The 14,158-nt window shown below is 62.7% G+C and overlaps 1 protein-coding gene across 7 annotated transcripts; it reads left to right on the forward strand.

The window, feature by feature from the left end:
* The first annotated feature begins 3,025 nt into the window (after positions 1-3,025).
* Positions 3,026-13,398, forward strand: ICOSLG (inducible T cell costimulator ligand). 7 transcript variants are annotated; one of them, XM_027081106.1, is made up of 7 exons: positions 3,032-3,259; positions 4,650-4,690; positions 5,587-5,952; positions 6,645-6,926; positions 9,294-9,464; positions 10,401-10,436; positions 10,534-13,398. In XM_027081106.1, the coding sequence occupies exons 1-7, from the start codon at positions 3,246-3,248 to the stop codon at positions 10,647-10,649; spliced, it is 1,026 nt and encodes a 341-aa protein (XP_026936907.1). In that variant the 5' UTR covers positions 3,032-3,245; the 3' UTR covers positions 10,650-13,398. The 7 variants fall into 7 exon arrangements, 5 of the variants coding, with proteins under 5 accessions (XP_026937161.1, XP_026936907.1, XP_026936987.1 ...); XM_027081186.1 differs by having other exon boundaries at positions 11,088-13,398; XM_027081276.1 differs by having other exon boundaries at positions 3,035-3,259; positions 11,332-13,398.
* The last annotated feature ends 760 nt before the right edge of the window (positions 13,399-14,158 follow it).

A 14,158-nucleotide genomic window follows, 5' to 3' on the forward strand; every position in this document is an offset into this window, starting at 1 on the left:
GTTCTGAGCCCCGAGTTTGAGGTAATGGGGTCTTGCTTCTGTGTCTGCACCCAGAGCCTTGGGCCTTCAGCACAGCAGCAACTCCGGCTTGGTTCCCAGGTTGGCCCAGATAGCCTTCCGGGTGGGCTTCTCTCTCCGGCACCCCCAACACACACACCCACCTCGCTGCCTGAGAAACGGTCACGGGTGAAGGCAAGGGAGGAAAACCTCAGCTCACCCGCAGGAAGTCTCCCGAGGGCCGTCCTCTGTGCTCATCCGTCTTGAAATCCTCTGTCTATAAGCCACGTGCCAGCATCGGTGCGGACGCCTTACGTGTGCTCACTCACAGGAACCACGAACCTACTTAGCTGCGTTACGAGGAAGACGTTGTCGCTACCGCCACTTCGCAAATGCGGAAACACAGGCACAGAGGGGTTACGGTCTCAGGGGCCTGGGGCTGGTCTTCTGCCCGCTCCCGGGGTGTCCCTCCCCCGCTCCCGCCCCGTCCTGCTCGGACGTCCCCTTCCAGCCCCACTGCACTCCCTACCGCTTGCCTGCCCGCTCAACAGGCAGCGCGCTCCTTGGGCCCAGGGTGCCCACTCTTGGGTGGGCCTGGCAGCAGCACTTGGCCCTCTGGGGTCCGGAGAGGAGGGCTGCCCCGGAAGCCAAGCCTGACCCCTTCCCCACAGCAGCCGGCCGCGCCGCGGCGTTCGCCTCCGGAAGCCCGCCGCGCTCCCTGCCCCGCTGCCCTGGGGCTGTGCCCCCGCTGCACGGTAGGGCTGCGGCCCGGGACGCCGACTGGGCACCTTTCCTTCCCCGCTCCACGTGAGCCGACACTGCGAGGGAGGTTTTAACCGAGGGGGCCTCTCCGTCCCCCAGGACCCGAGGTTGTGTGTGGGGTCCACCCCTTCCACTCCCCAGCACTGCGGGTCGGCGGGGGGGTCTTGGTGGGGGCGGGACTGGACCCAGGAAGGCGGGAGGTGTCGGAGCCAGCCGGTCCCTTGTCCCTTTCTCCTCACCCGTGGGTGATGCTGGGTCGGTCCTCCTCTGCCAGCTGCTGCCAACCCCGCGGGAGGGGATCTAAGGCCACCGATATCGTGCCCCCTCCGGCCCTGCTGGGCCTGACACGGTGACCGCCCCCCCCCACCAAGGTCCCCGCTGCATCTGTTCTAGACGCGGCATTGGTTTTCTGGCTCTGGGGATGGGCAGCGTCCTGAAATCCCATCTCTGGTCTGATTTATACCCACGCCCGGCTCTCCTGGCCAGATCTTACTTTTCCTCCTGGCCCCCATCTTTCAACCCCTTCCTGATGCCCCCCACCCAAGTTCAGGCTGTCTGTGCCCTCACTGGACACTTGAACGGGAGTCCTGGCCGGGACCCCTGTCCCTTCTCCTCCCCCTGCCCCCAAAGGGAGGATAGACCCTGCTTGGCCTCTGTAAACCCCCCGCCCCAACCTGCAGCCTGACCTGGGAGGGGTGAAGTCCCTGCGCTTGGACCGCAGGCCCACCTCCCTCCCTGGCCACCTGCAGCCCCCATCCCCCTCCTCGGCAGCATCCCCATCTCCCAGCCCAGCTCTTTTGCTTCCTTGTCTTTTTTTTTTTTTTTTGCGGCACATGGGCCTCTCCCTGCTGTGGCCCCTCCCGTTGCGGAGCACAGGCTCCGGACGCGCAGGCGCAGCGGCCATGGCTCACGGGCGCAGCCGCTCCGCGGCATGTGGGATCTTCCCGGACCGGGGCACGAACCCGCGTCCCCCGCGTCGGCAGGCGGACTCCCGACCGCTGCGCCACCAGGGAAGCCCTGCTTCCTTGTCTTGTTTGCTCTTGTCGCCACGGGAATGTTAACTTCCACCAGGCGCAGATTCTCTTATTTTAAGCTTTTCTCTTCAGCGCTCACATAGGCCGCGTGTGGTAGGTGGGCACTAAATCTTTGTTATAAGAATGACAGCGTGCAGGTGGCTGGGGCCAGGGGAGCCCCGTGGGCTCTGCCCTCACTTTACACCCTGCCTGTCCTGCGCCCCAAAGGCTGGTCTCAGCACCCCCATCAGCCTGGGCCGCAGGACACACCCCTCGCGCCTCCACCCGACAGGAGCCTCCAGGCCTGAGGTGGGTGCCTGGGGGCCAGGCCCTTCCGGGGGCTGGACGGCCTCTTGCCTCACGGCTCCACCCACTCGCCTGGCCGGCACCCACCTGGCCGGTGCGGGAGGAGGACGCAGCTGGGCCTGAAGAGAGGAGGCCTCGTGGAACGGGTGGGCTGGGCAAGAAGGAAACGGGGCGTTTGCCCCCAGCTCCGGGGCTCCGCGCCGCCTTTCCCAGACCAGAAAAAAAAAAAAAAAGAGCGAGAAGTCCCACACGCTTGGAGGAGCAAAGACGAACTGGTTTCCACGCGGTGAGCTTTTCAGAGCCTTTAATAGGCAAATATGCCGCGGCAGGTGGCCCAGGACTGACAAAGGACGCGGCAGCAACGCTGGCTCAGGGGAGACTAGGGCTGGACTGGAAGGTGGAGCCTGCCGGCCTGCCTTCCCTCCCTCCTTCCTGCCACTCATTCATTCGTCCCTGAACGGTCCTGGAGCTCTGACTTCACCAAGCGCTGGAGGTCCTGGCTGCGTCCCGAGAGCGGGAGGAAGGGCGGGAGCCTGACTCTCAGCCCGCCGCGCCCCGCCGGCTCTCAGGCCGCTGGGGCGGGGGACAAGCGCAGGCGGAGCCGGGGCGCTTGGGGGCGCGGACGTTCTGCGCGACTCCGGGGCAGCACTGAGCCTCCCACGGCCCCTCCAGCTGGGCAAGCCCTCCAGCACCGCGCTCGGCCGCCCTCCTCCACCGGACCTTCCCTGCCGCCGACTTGTCGGGGTACCTACTGCGCCCAGGCTCAAGGCCCGGTGGACCTGGAGCCCCATCCTACAACCCGCGGGGCCCGACTTACGCCCTCTCCTGGGAAGGGCTGAACTTTCGGGAGTGACTGTCCAAGCTTCCGTTCCCTCGCGCCTGCCCGTGGCCAAGGCCGTGGGAGGGACCGGGCCGGGGGTGGGACCAGGGGCGGGGCCGGATCGGGAGGGCGCTGAGCCGGCGACCAGCTCAGCGCCCAGAGCCTCCGAGGCGCGGCGGGAGCGCAGCGAGTGCTGGGCGCTCCGAGGGCTCCCGCGACCCGAGGTCGCTTGTGCTCGTGCTCGGAGCTCTCCCGCGGCCCGACGGCTTCCGCGGCCCGAGGTCTCTAGTGCTCCGAGATCTCCCGCCGTCCGAGTTCCCCCGTGGCCCGGGGTCTCCGCCCCCACCATGCGGCCGAGGAGGTGAGCGTGTGCGCGGACGCGCCCTCTGGGCGCGGGGAACCGAGCCTGGCGGCACAGCGGAGGCCTCGGGCTCCGGGAGCGGGGCGGCACCGCGCGGGGCCGCGGGAGGCGTGGTTACCTGCCGGCGTTGTCCTCCCGGCGGCGCGGGACGCTGGCAGTACGCGGGTGTACCCGGGGCGGGGTCCCTGCCGAGGGAGGGAAAGAGGAAAAGCTGGGAGAGAAGACATAGCGACCCACCCTCACTTCCCCCCCCTCCCCTCCCTGCCCCCGGCGGTGGCCCAGAGGAAAGAAGGGTGTGAGTTTGCTGTGCCAAGGTCGCTCTTATTTACCTCGAATGCCGTCTGGTGCCCACCAACTGGTGACGTGCCCCCCGCACGCCTGGGTTTTCCCCCTCCTGCATCAGCAAAGGCAAACTGGGGAAGGTGCCGGCCAGCTGGTCACTCCTGGTCTCTTGCCAGCTGAGGGGGAGGCAACAACTTTCTGCCAAAATACCCCCTTCAGGGCAGTCTTAGCATCGGCAGCCTGTGTTTCCCTTGATGAGCTGGTGAGGTACCCCATCCCCAGGTGTCCCACACGCACAGCCCAAAAACCCACCCACCCCAGGGTCCCACCACCCAGTCTCCCCAGTTGGAAATACAGGGAAAGACTATTCCCTCAAGAACGGAAAATAAAAATATTTCCATGTCACAGCCACCAGCCACCCACACCCCTGAGCAGGGGGCCCCGTCTGTGCTTTCTCCTCTCTGACCCACCGAGGAGTGGGCTGGGGCACGGGCAGAGTGGTGACAGGTGAGGCAGGGGCCACCGCTGAGGCATGCGGGGTACAGAGGCTCCCAGGCTGAACGCGCCAGGAGCCTGGGAGTCATGAGAGGGGTGTGCCGGCCCCCAGGGCTGAGCTGTGCACCAGCTCCAGTGGAGCCAGCAGATCTGGTTTCAGATCACGTTCCTTCAGAAGGTCGTCCTGGGGCTCACCCGACCCTGGCGGGGGGAGGGGCATCTTACATCTTCTCTGTCTCTCAAACTTCAAATACCCCGAAAGTGGGTTTTTATCCGATTTTATACAATTTCTTAGACTCCATCCGTGCAAAGCCAGGCCACCAGGGGGCTGATGATTCCTGTTGATACCCTTTATCACACCCTCATAATTGCTTTGAGGGGCGTTTTATTAACGTGGGAGCTGGTCCCGTGCAGGGGCTGCCAGCCCCTTGGGGCTTGCCTGCTGGGCAGGGAGGAGTTGGTGCTGCGTCCGCTCCTTGAATCCCTGGCTGCCTGGGTGGCCTGGGCTGATGGCCTGGCTGCGGTGTATTCCCCACTGGGATGGTGGGTGTGACCGGCTCCTGACCCCACTGGGGAGAGCGGGACTCACCCTTTTCTGGTTGTTTTTTCCCAGCCCTGGACTACTGCTGCTGCTACTCTGTGGCCTGCGAGCTGGTAAGTGCAGACGGTGCTCTTGCTGGAGCCTTCCAAGCCCTTCAGTTCTGAGCAGTGAGGACCGCGGGGTACAGGTGTCAGTGGGGTCCTCCCCACAGCCCTGCTTGCTTTTCCAGGGGCCCTTGTGAGAAAACGGGGCCCCCAAGCCCAGGGTAATGTGTGGCATTGAGAGCCACAAAGGGGAGGGCTCGGCCAGACCCCGTGGTTCTCCTTTTGTGTCGTGTTTGGGACAGGCAGAGCGCAGTTCCCCCCAAGTGTTTCAGAACCTCCGCTTTCCAGAGGAGCTGGGAGCTGGGCTTCCTGTTTCCCGTGACCCCTTTGCTCCCCAAAGCCACCAGCTTCCAGAAGAGTGCAGAACGGGGATATGGCAGCGCAGCGGAGACTGAGGCCTTGCCTGGCCTTCCAGCCCACAGGGCGGCGGGTCAGGGCACACGGCCACTTTCCCTGCTGGCATTTGAGCCGTTGCAACAGACCACAGAACCTCGCCGGGCCTTCTCTGATGGAGTTGCAAACACTCCTATAATGATGTTGTTGAGAAGCTGATGTTTTCTTTTCAAATGTCTGAGTTTTTTAAAAACATCTTTTTATTCTGAATTCATTGTAAACTCCCAAGAAGTAGTAAAAAGAGGCAGGAGTCCTGGCTGGCTCCCGGCATGATGACTGGAAACCGACCCTGGTGATACAGCAGAGCAGCTTACCGCCCGTGTCCGAATTTTTAAACTATTGTTGCTTTCCTATGTGCATCTTATTACTAATACATTCCTTTCCTACTGAAATGAGTCAGAATTGGGGTTTGAGTCTTGCAACCCAGAAGCTCCCCCGTCCCTCCAAAGGGTGAGTTCAAAGTTACGCGTCAAGCGCGGAAGATGAATTCTGTTCTCTTTGGATGTTTGCAGAGATTCAAGAAGAAGCAATCAGAGCGATGGTGGGCAGTGACGTCTGGCTCAGCTGCATTTACCCCAAAGGAAACACCTTCGATTTAAATGACCTTTACGTTTACTGGCAAATCAGCGTGCCGGGCAAACAGAACACCAACTCTGTGGTGACTTACTACCTCTCGGGAAACAGCTCTGCCGGCCACGTTAACAACCACTACAAAGACCGGGCCCGGCTGTCCCTGGACGGCATGAAGCAGGGCGACTTCTCTCTGCACCTGCACAATGTCACTCCCCAGGACGAGCAGAAGTTCAACTGCCTGGTGTTTCGGAAATCCTTAGAATTAGAAAAGATTTTGGAAGTCACGGTCACGCTAAACGTGGCAGGTAAGACGGCGGAGCTGCCGAGTTGATTCCAGCCCAGCCTTACGGCCCGGAAGAAGTGTCAGTGAGACCTGTTTTCTGCGGCTCATTCACCCGTGTCTTCCCTTAGAGGAAATCCAGATCCCCCTAGCGGGGTTCTGTTTAAACCAGGTGTGCGGCTTAGGTGGTGGAAATATCGTTCGGCTCATAAGACAGTTTTCCAGTAGCCGAGGTGCCTCCCTCCTCACAGGAGCTCCTAAGCTTGCTGTCCTTGCCTCGAAACTCTCCAACTCAACCCAAACGAGATGTTTTCATGAAATTAGGAGGGAGCGGTATAAGGCACTAAATGAGATCAGAGTTTAGGAAGAAAATTAAAGCCCTCCACCAAGTGGCTCGGGGCACCGTTCGGTGGAGAGACGGGTGACTTGTCAGCTGACCGTGTCACTAGACTCAAAGGAGGCCAACCTCCTTGGGGTGGGACGTGGGTGCCGGTCACTGCCCGCCCGGCTCATAGCGCCCCTACTGGTGGGTTGGGGGGCGTGACTGGTAGAACAGGGCCTGTGCTGCTGCCCAGACCACAGCCTTGGTCCCGGCCCTGCTCCGGCGTCTGGGGCGCGACGGCTGCCTCCCTGCTACCCTGGCCCGTGGCACCGTGTCCCCCCCGCTTCTGTGACCTTCGGAACCTGGCAGCCCTCAGCCCGTTCCCTCCCCTGCAGCAAACTACAGCATGCCGGTGGTCAGCGGCCCATCCCAGGACGAGGAGCTGGTCTTCACGTGCACGTCCACGAATGGCTACCCGTGGCCCAAAGTGTACTGGATCAACAAGACAGACAACAGCCTGCTGGACGACGCCCTGCAGAACAGCACCGTGTCCCTAAACGCGCGGGGCCTGTACAACGTGGTCAGCGTCCTGCGGATTGGGCGGAGCCCCCCCGTCGACGTGGGCTGCTGCATTGAGAACGTGCTTCTTCACCAGAACCTGACCAGCGGCCAGACGGGTAAGGTCCCGGGGTCTGCGCACTGACCCCGACCCAAGGCTGGGGCCAGGGGCGACTTGGGGGATCCTCTCAGGTGGGAGACAAGCCCCTATGAGGTGACTCAGCAGCGGCTTCAGAGGTGGTGGCAGGGCGAGGGGGGACAGACATCACCGTGCGGCGGAGGGCAGGGGCCGGCCAGGTGCTCGGGGCACTTAATCCTCATGCACCTGGTGGGGGGGGGCGTCAGTTTTGGGGACCCGTTTCACAGATGAGGGACTGAGTCTCCGAAAGGTCATGTAACGCTTCAGAAGCTGCAGGTAAGGCGGCGGCAGCATCAGGATTGAAGCCCCTCCTGCACAGCCACCACCCCAGCTCTTCAGACGTGTGCCCCCTGGGAAACCAGAACCCCTCCTCCACCAGGGGGTCCAGCTGGGCCTGGCTGCCGTCCCAGGCCCCCTGTGGAAGGGTGCAGGCGGGTGACTCCTTCGTAGAAGCCACAGGCTCTCTCAGCCTGTGTGTCCCTGTCAGCAGCGTTGAGACGCCAGGGAAGGAGGGGCAGGAGAGCTGGAGGATGGGGGTGTCGGGGGCCTGCCTGCTGCCCAGCTGCCGGGAGCCCCCGCGCCCGGGCACTCGCCTTCCTGGAATGCAGGCGCAGCCCTGGGACTCAGCGGTCACGGTCTTCTGGCTGCACCAGAGGCCTCCGCTGGCCTCTGCGTCCCAGCAGGGCAGCCGGGTGCAGGGGAAGGGGAATGGGAGGGTCTCCTGGGGCCGTAGTCTCAGCCCAGCTGCTCTGGGGGACAACTGGGAAGCCTGTCAACCCCCATCACCCCGCCCTGTGCCCAGACCCTCTGAATCAGCACTTCTGGGCTGTCCAGGCAACAGGACATGTTGAAAAGCTTCCAGATGGTTCTAAGGTGCGTGGGAGGCCTAGCCACTGTCTGGCTCATGGCTCCTTCGGGTTTCGGCAAACACGGGACACTTGTAAAAAGCTGCCCAGGGAAGGGCACAATGGTTGGGCACTGGGACAGGAGGATTGGCCCCCTCGTGCACTGCCAGTGGGACGGGAAATGGTGCAGCCGCCGTGAAGAGCAATCTGCTAGTTCCTTAAAACTTAGCCTGTGGGGCTTCCCTGGTGGCGCAGTGGTCGGGAGTCCGCCTGCCGATCAGGGGACGCGGGTTCGTGCCCTGGTCCGGGAAGATCCCACATGCCGCGGAGCAGCTGGGCCCGTGAGCCACGGCCACTGAGCCTGCATGTCCGTAGCCTAAAAAAAAAAAACTTAGCCTGTGACCCAGCAATTCCACCCCTAGGTGTGCGCCCCAGAGCGCTGGAAACGAGAATCAAACAAATACTTGTACATAAGTGTTCACAGCAGCTCATTCACAATAGCCAAAAGGTGGGAGCAACCCAAGTGTCCACGGATGGATGAAGGGATGCGTCCATCCACACAGTGGAGCATTACTCAGCCACGAAAAGGAATGAGGCACTGACCACGCTGCAATGTGGATGAACCGTGCAGGTGACGCTCAGTGAGAGAAGCCAGACACAGAAGGCCGCATAGTGTATGATTCCATTTGTACGAAATGGCCCGTATAGGTAAATCCAAACAGACAGAAGGTAGATTAGAGTTTGCCAGGGGCTGGGAGAGAGGATGGGAAGTGACCACTGATGGGAAGGGGGTTTCCTTTTGTGGTGGTGGAAAGTTCTGGAATTAGATAATGGTTTTGGCTGCGTGACCTTGTGAACGTACTAGATGCCACTGAATTGTTCCTTTTAAAATGATTAATTTTATGTTATGTGAATTTCACCATCATTTTTTTTAAAGCCAGCAATTAAGCTAGAAAGAATTAATTAAATTAAGTTTACTTTAAAAAGCCAGGAAGGGCTTCCCTGGTGGCGCAGTGGTTGAGAGTCCGCCTGCCGATGCAGGGGACGCAGGTTCGTGCCCCGGTCCGGGAGGATCCCACATGCCGCGGAGCGGCTGGGCCCGTGAGCCGTGGCCGCTGAGCCTGCGCGTCCGGAGCCTGTGCTCCACAACGGGAGAGGCCACAGCAGGGAGAGGCCCGCGTACCCCCCCACCCCCGCAAAAAAAAAAAAGCCAGGAAGACTGTGCTTCCCACCACACCCATTCCCAGGTGTGGACCTTTAGGAAGGGCTGGGATTACAGGTCACGCAGGTAGGGTGAGGAGGAAGGACAGCCCAGAAAGAGACGAAGGGTCACCTGAAGGGGGAAACCCTTCTCTCCATCAGCTTTATAGCTTAAAAATCACAAAACACCTCTGGGGAAGTCTGGTGGATCAGTACTTCCCTTAGGACTCGCTCCTTCAGGATGAAGAAACCCCCTTTTCCTCCTGACCCTGTAAGTCCTGGGTTACTTTCCTTTCCTGCAGAAATGTTCACGGGAACCAAGGACAGCATCACAGAGGACCCAGTGGACGACACCCAAGATGCGGTGAACCGGCCGGTTCTCAGCGTCCTTGCTGTGCTAGTCGTGGCCGTGGCCGTGGCCGTGGCCACGGGCTGGCTGTGCAGGCGGAGATGTCCCTACAGAAGCTACGCAGGTATCAGAGAAGCCCGCGCTGCAGACAGCGCACACTTACTTTGTTGGGGTGAGGGCTGGCCTTTCCCAGGATGTTTCCAAGCTCTGCGTGGTGCCGCTCTCACGGGAAGCATGCTTTAATAGTGCTCACGTGTGTGAGGATAGCAGCCCCAGTGCCCCTGGTGTGACCTCCGCCTCCGAGATCCTGACACAGCTGCGCCCCAGAAGGGAAGTCCGGTCTCTGGGTCTGGGGGGGACGGCAGACTCCGAGTGGTGTGTCTGTGGAAGCCGAGTGGCCTTCAGTCCCTCAAGGCCGTCTGTCCAGTTCTGGCCAAGCTCGAAGACAGATCCAGAAAGTCTGGGTTTTGACTGAGTAAAACGAAGAAGCAGAACTCACAGTGGGGAGCAGAAGAGCCTAGAATGTGGACCCTGGGACCACCCAGGTGTCACAAGAGGGCCTGAGGACTGGGGCCTCGGGGGAACCCCTTGGGGAGGGGCCAGCACAGTCTCCCCCGGTCGGCCTGGTGGTGGAGGTCAGCGGGCATCCCCAAGGTCTTATTAACCAGGTCGGGCTCCTCCTGGACTCCTGGGAGGGTGTGGAAGGGAGCGCGGCTGGATTACGGAGCCTGCGCACAGTGGGAGCTCTGCCCGACGGGAGGGGTTGCTACGTGCCGCCTGGAGCTGCCACTTGGTTGCCAGTGCCGTCTGCCCAGAAATACTGCCCACGGCCCCACTGCCGACCCAGCCAGGCTGCTGAAGGCCCTTGAGCACCTTGAAGCGTTTCCCACCCTGACCTCTTACAAAGTCTCGTCCTGGAAATGAGGGCGGCCTGGGGAGCCCTCACCCGAGCAGGAAGCCAGAGGAGCGTGGAGTGGGGCGCTGCTGAGTGCGGGGCCCTGGGGTCTTCAGAGAGGCCCCCTCACAGCCCGCCCTGAGTGTTTCTGGTTTGTCCCAACAGGCGCCCAGGCTGCGAGGCCGGAGCTGGAGCTCACGGGTCAGTTTGCCAGGAGGGAAGGAGACCCGTGGAGGAAGCGTGGGTCCACGGGCTCGGGCGAGCTGGGCGCTCCACTCTCTCAGTGCCCGCCTTTCAGCACGGGTGCTACTCGATGACCAGGAAATAGGCGTTTCCAGTTTCAGAGACGGTGAAATCCCAAGCGAAGGCCTGTCCCCCGGCCTTCCTTGGCGTGTAAGCCTGTCCTCTCGCTGACACTGTGCTGGGATTTTCCAAATGTACAGCCGCGCGTCCATGTCAGCAGAGAGCCTGGGACCACAGCCCCGCTGCCCCTCCCCAGCTGCCCGGCTCGTCCTCCTGTTCTCCCTCGTCTCAGCCCCACCCCTCGGGGGCGGGGCCTCTCCAGTGAGTCCAGACCCTTTGTTCGGCACCTCACGGTCCCAGAGCGAAGGTCAGAGTGATTCCCGCCCCAGTTTGGGAAAGTAGCCACACGCAGGGCCTTCAGTTTCGGTTTCCTACTGGCAGGTGCCTCGGGCTGCCAGGCCTTGGTGGTCAGGCCAGCGGGCTCCACGCCTGAGGCCAACGACCATGCCCTGAGCCCCGTTTCTCCACCTGTGAGAAGGGTCGTCAGGGGAGGGTGGGCCCGAGGTGAGCACGACCCACACGGCAGTGGCCGCCCACCTGTTCACCCAGGTGATTCCGGGGCACGCGGCTGCCTGGGGCTGCAGCAGATTCCCTTCCGAGGCCGCTTTCAGACGATGCGGGACACAGCTCGCTAAAGAACCCGGGCCTGCTGACCCGAGAGTCCGATGCAGCGCCCGTCTGCAGGCGTTTTCAACCCTGTTTTCACCGTCCTGGTTCCTGAGAAGATGAGTCTCTGCTTGCAGAGAGAATGAGCCAGCTCTGTGCTCACGCCCCTCTCCTCTTTCCTTCCAAGAGCACGTGTGATGAGAGCTCCCCCAGGACGTGCCACCAGTGGGGACGTCGGGTGGCAGCTCGAGAATTGACCCGGGCAGGCTGGACAGAGGACACCATCGGCACCCGTATTGGGGGCTGCACGGACACTGGGCCACCTGGCCTTGTGGCGCCCCCTGGAAGGGCCATGCTGACCCCAGGGAGCACGTGGCGGGCACTGACCTGATCCTGGCAGCCCTTTCAAAAGGTCGGCAACTCCTCGGGGTTACGTGTGCCCCCAAGTAGGTGGGCTGCCCACCTTCGCTGCCAAACACAGAACAAGGAAAGGGTTGTGACGGCTCCTTTCCGCCACCAGCCCCCGAGAGCCTGCGGCGCTTCTCAGCATCCTGGACTGGACGGGCTCCTGAGGCCACTCTCTTCCGGGATGACCTGCGCTAGGCCGTGTTCGCTCCAGGTTCAGGGGCCACGTGCTGGCTCTGCCGGTCAGTCTCCTGCCCCACCTCCGCCCTGAGGACCCGGCGTCTGTGCAGATGCGTCCTGAAGCACTGAGCGGGCGGCACCAGACAAACCCCTGGAACTCATGTCCCTCCAGAACACTCCCTGGGAGGAAAACCCGACCTCATTTGTTGGTCAAAAGCTAGGTTTCCCTCCTCAAAAACACAATGAAAAAACAAAAACAGTGGAATTTTGGGAGAAGGTCTGTGCTGGGCGGTGCAGCTGGGCGTGGTGGCCCGGGGTTCCGCTGCGGGGGACAGGCAGGCAGGGCTGGGACACACATCTCCAGAAGACACCAGCATGGACAGGTGACCGTCACAGTCCTTCAAACTGGGGCCGTGAGTGGACGGGGGGCGGCCTTCCGGCCGCGTGGCCGCCTTTCTTCAAACGCAGAAGCAGTTCCCTCGAATCCTGCTGGGCAGCCCCTGTCGGCCCCGCACTGTCATCCAGGGCCCCTCGCGGGCCTCCCCTGGGGACCTGCACGGTCGTGACGGAGACTTCACCTCACGTGCCGGGTTCCTCGGAGCCCGCTGGGCCCCCGGGTGACTGGAGTGGGGCAGTGGCCAAGTCCACGGAGGCGGCAGCCCGACACCCTGACCCTGCCCAGGCGGTTTCCATGTTGATTCCTGCATTGCATCTAGCAGTTCACTGTTTCCAGAAGGTTCTGCAAAGGTGGCTGCCAGGTAACCCTGGTGGGCACGCCCCCAGGAAACGGGTCTGTTGCCCCTGCCCCTGTGGTCATTCAGCACCGACGGGCACGTGAGGCCTGTGCTCCCCAGACCCAGACTTACAGCAAACTCAGCAAGGCCGGCTCAGCGCAGGACCTCAGCCAACAGTGTTCGTTGTGTGTGTCTGTCTTTGTACCCAAGAGCCCTCACGTGGCTTTTAAATAGGTGTGAGGGGTCCACACAGACTTGAGCATGAAAGCATTAGAAGACAAGTGTGGTTCCTCAAAGAACGACAGCAGGTGACTCACGGCGCCTCGAGCAAGAAGCCCGAGGGGCCCCTGAGTGCAGCAGGTGGGGTGCGTCAGGTGGTCGCAGGCCTGTCCCCAGTGACTGTGATGTGACACCAGGACAGGTGCACCTAGGGCCCTCTCCGCCGTCCTGCCCGGGGTCCAGCCTGCAGACCCTGAGAGGCCCCTGGAGCTGGTCGGGGCGGCGTTCTCCGCCCGGCAGGACAGGGCAGCCGCAGGGAGACTGTGCTTCCAGCTTTCCTATCAGAAGGGATTTCCTTCTTGGGGAAGCGGCTAGGCCGGCCTCCCGCTCAGGCCCCGTGACGCGGCCGCCCGGGGCTCTCCCCGCGTGTGCTTGCGGGCTCTGCCTGGGCCCTGGGCTCCCGGGCGGTCGAGGCCACGCCCTGCAGGCTCCGGACCCTGAGTCATCATCTCCCCGCTGGGCCCCAACGGCCCCTCACCGCTCCCTCTGGCCCCCGGGGCCGCGGTGCGCTCTGCGCCGCTCGCACAGGTCACCCTGGGCCTGTCCACCCTGGGGGCCGTGGCTTGCGCCTCACGCTGTGTCGTGGACAGTGTGCGAGTGCCACATTTTGACGTTTCTGGAAGCCTGGTTTTGGAGAATACAGGCAGTTGGCGTGGCTGTGTCTGGCAGCTTTGGTCAGTGTGCGCGCGGGCTCGGTGCACTCAGCCCGTCCTGATTGCCGTCGGGGACCCTGCCCCTGCCCCGTCCGTCCTCACCTGGGTGGCCCCGTCCCCCAGGGGACGTTGGTTAGCGTGGAGGCATTTTGGTTGTCACTCTTGGGGGTTCCTACTGGCTTCTAACGGGTGGTGAGCGGGACGCTGCTCGACGTCCCACCATGGATGGGGACCCAGAGGTCAGTGACCTGAGGGTGAGGATCCCGTGTCACCTTCCCGGGGAGGGCAGGGCAGCGAGCCGCTGTCCCGGTCCCCCTTGCACGGGGCACAGGAGAGGCGACTCATGGTTCAGGGTCAGGCCCAGGGAACGTTCCAGGTCAGGGGCCGGCCGGGAGCAAGAGTCCGAGGTGCTGGCACTGCCGTGGGGGCAGAGGCCACCTGGCCGTCCCAGCAGCTGGAGTCCTGGTCTTTGTGGCCCCGTGGCCCCTGCCCCCAGAGCCCTGCTCACAGTAGCTGCACAGTGAACACCCATGGGGAGGCGGAGCCAGGCCGGCAGATGGAGGCTCGTCTCGAGGGCAGGGGACAGAGGGAAGTAGCAGCTGCGTGATGCGAGCGCCTCACCCTCCTGCCAGGTGAGAAGGCCGGAGCCAGCTTCTGCCTGCAGTTCGGACCCGCCCCGTGACCGCAGCCCTCACCCTGGGGAGGGCAGCCGAGGCTTTGGAGAACCTCAGGAGAAGGCCACCCTGCTCTGCCACTGCCCGGC

The sequence above is a fragment of the Aethalodelphis obliquidens genome, unplaced genomic scaffold (assembly GCF_003676395.1).
Source record: "Aethalodelphis obliquidens isolate GAN/ISIS:26980383/991018 unplaced genomic scaffold, ASM367639v1 scaffold1, whole genome shotgun sequence".
Lineage (NCBI taxonomy): Eukaryota > Metazoa > Chordata > Mammalia > Artiodactyla > Delphinidae > Aethalodelphis > Aethalodelphis obliquidens.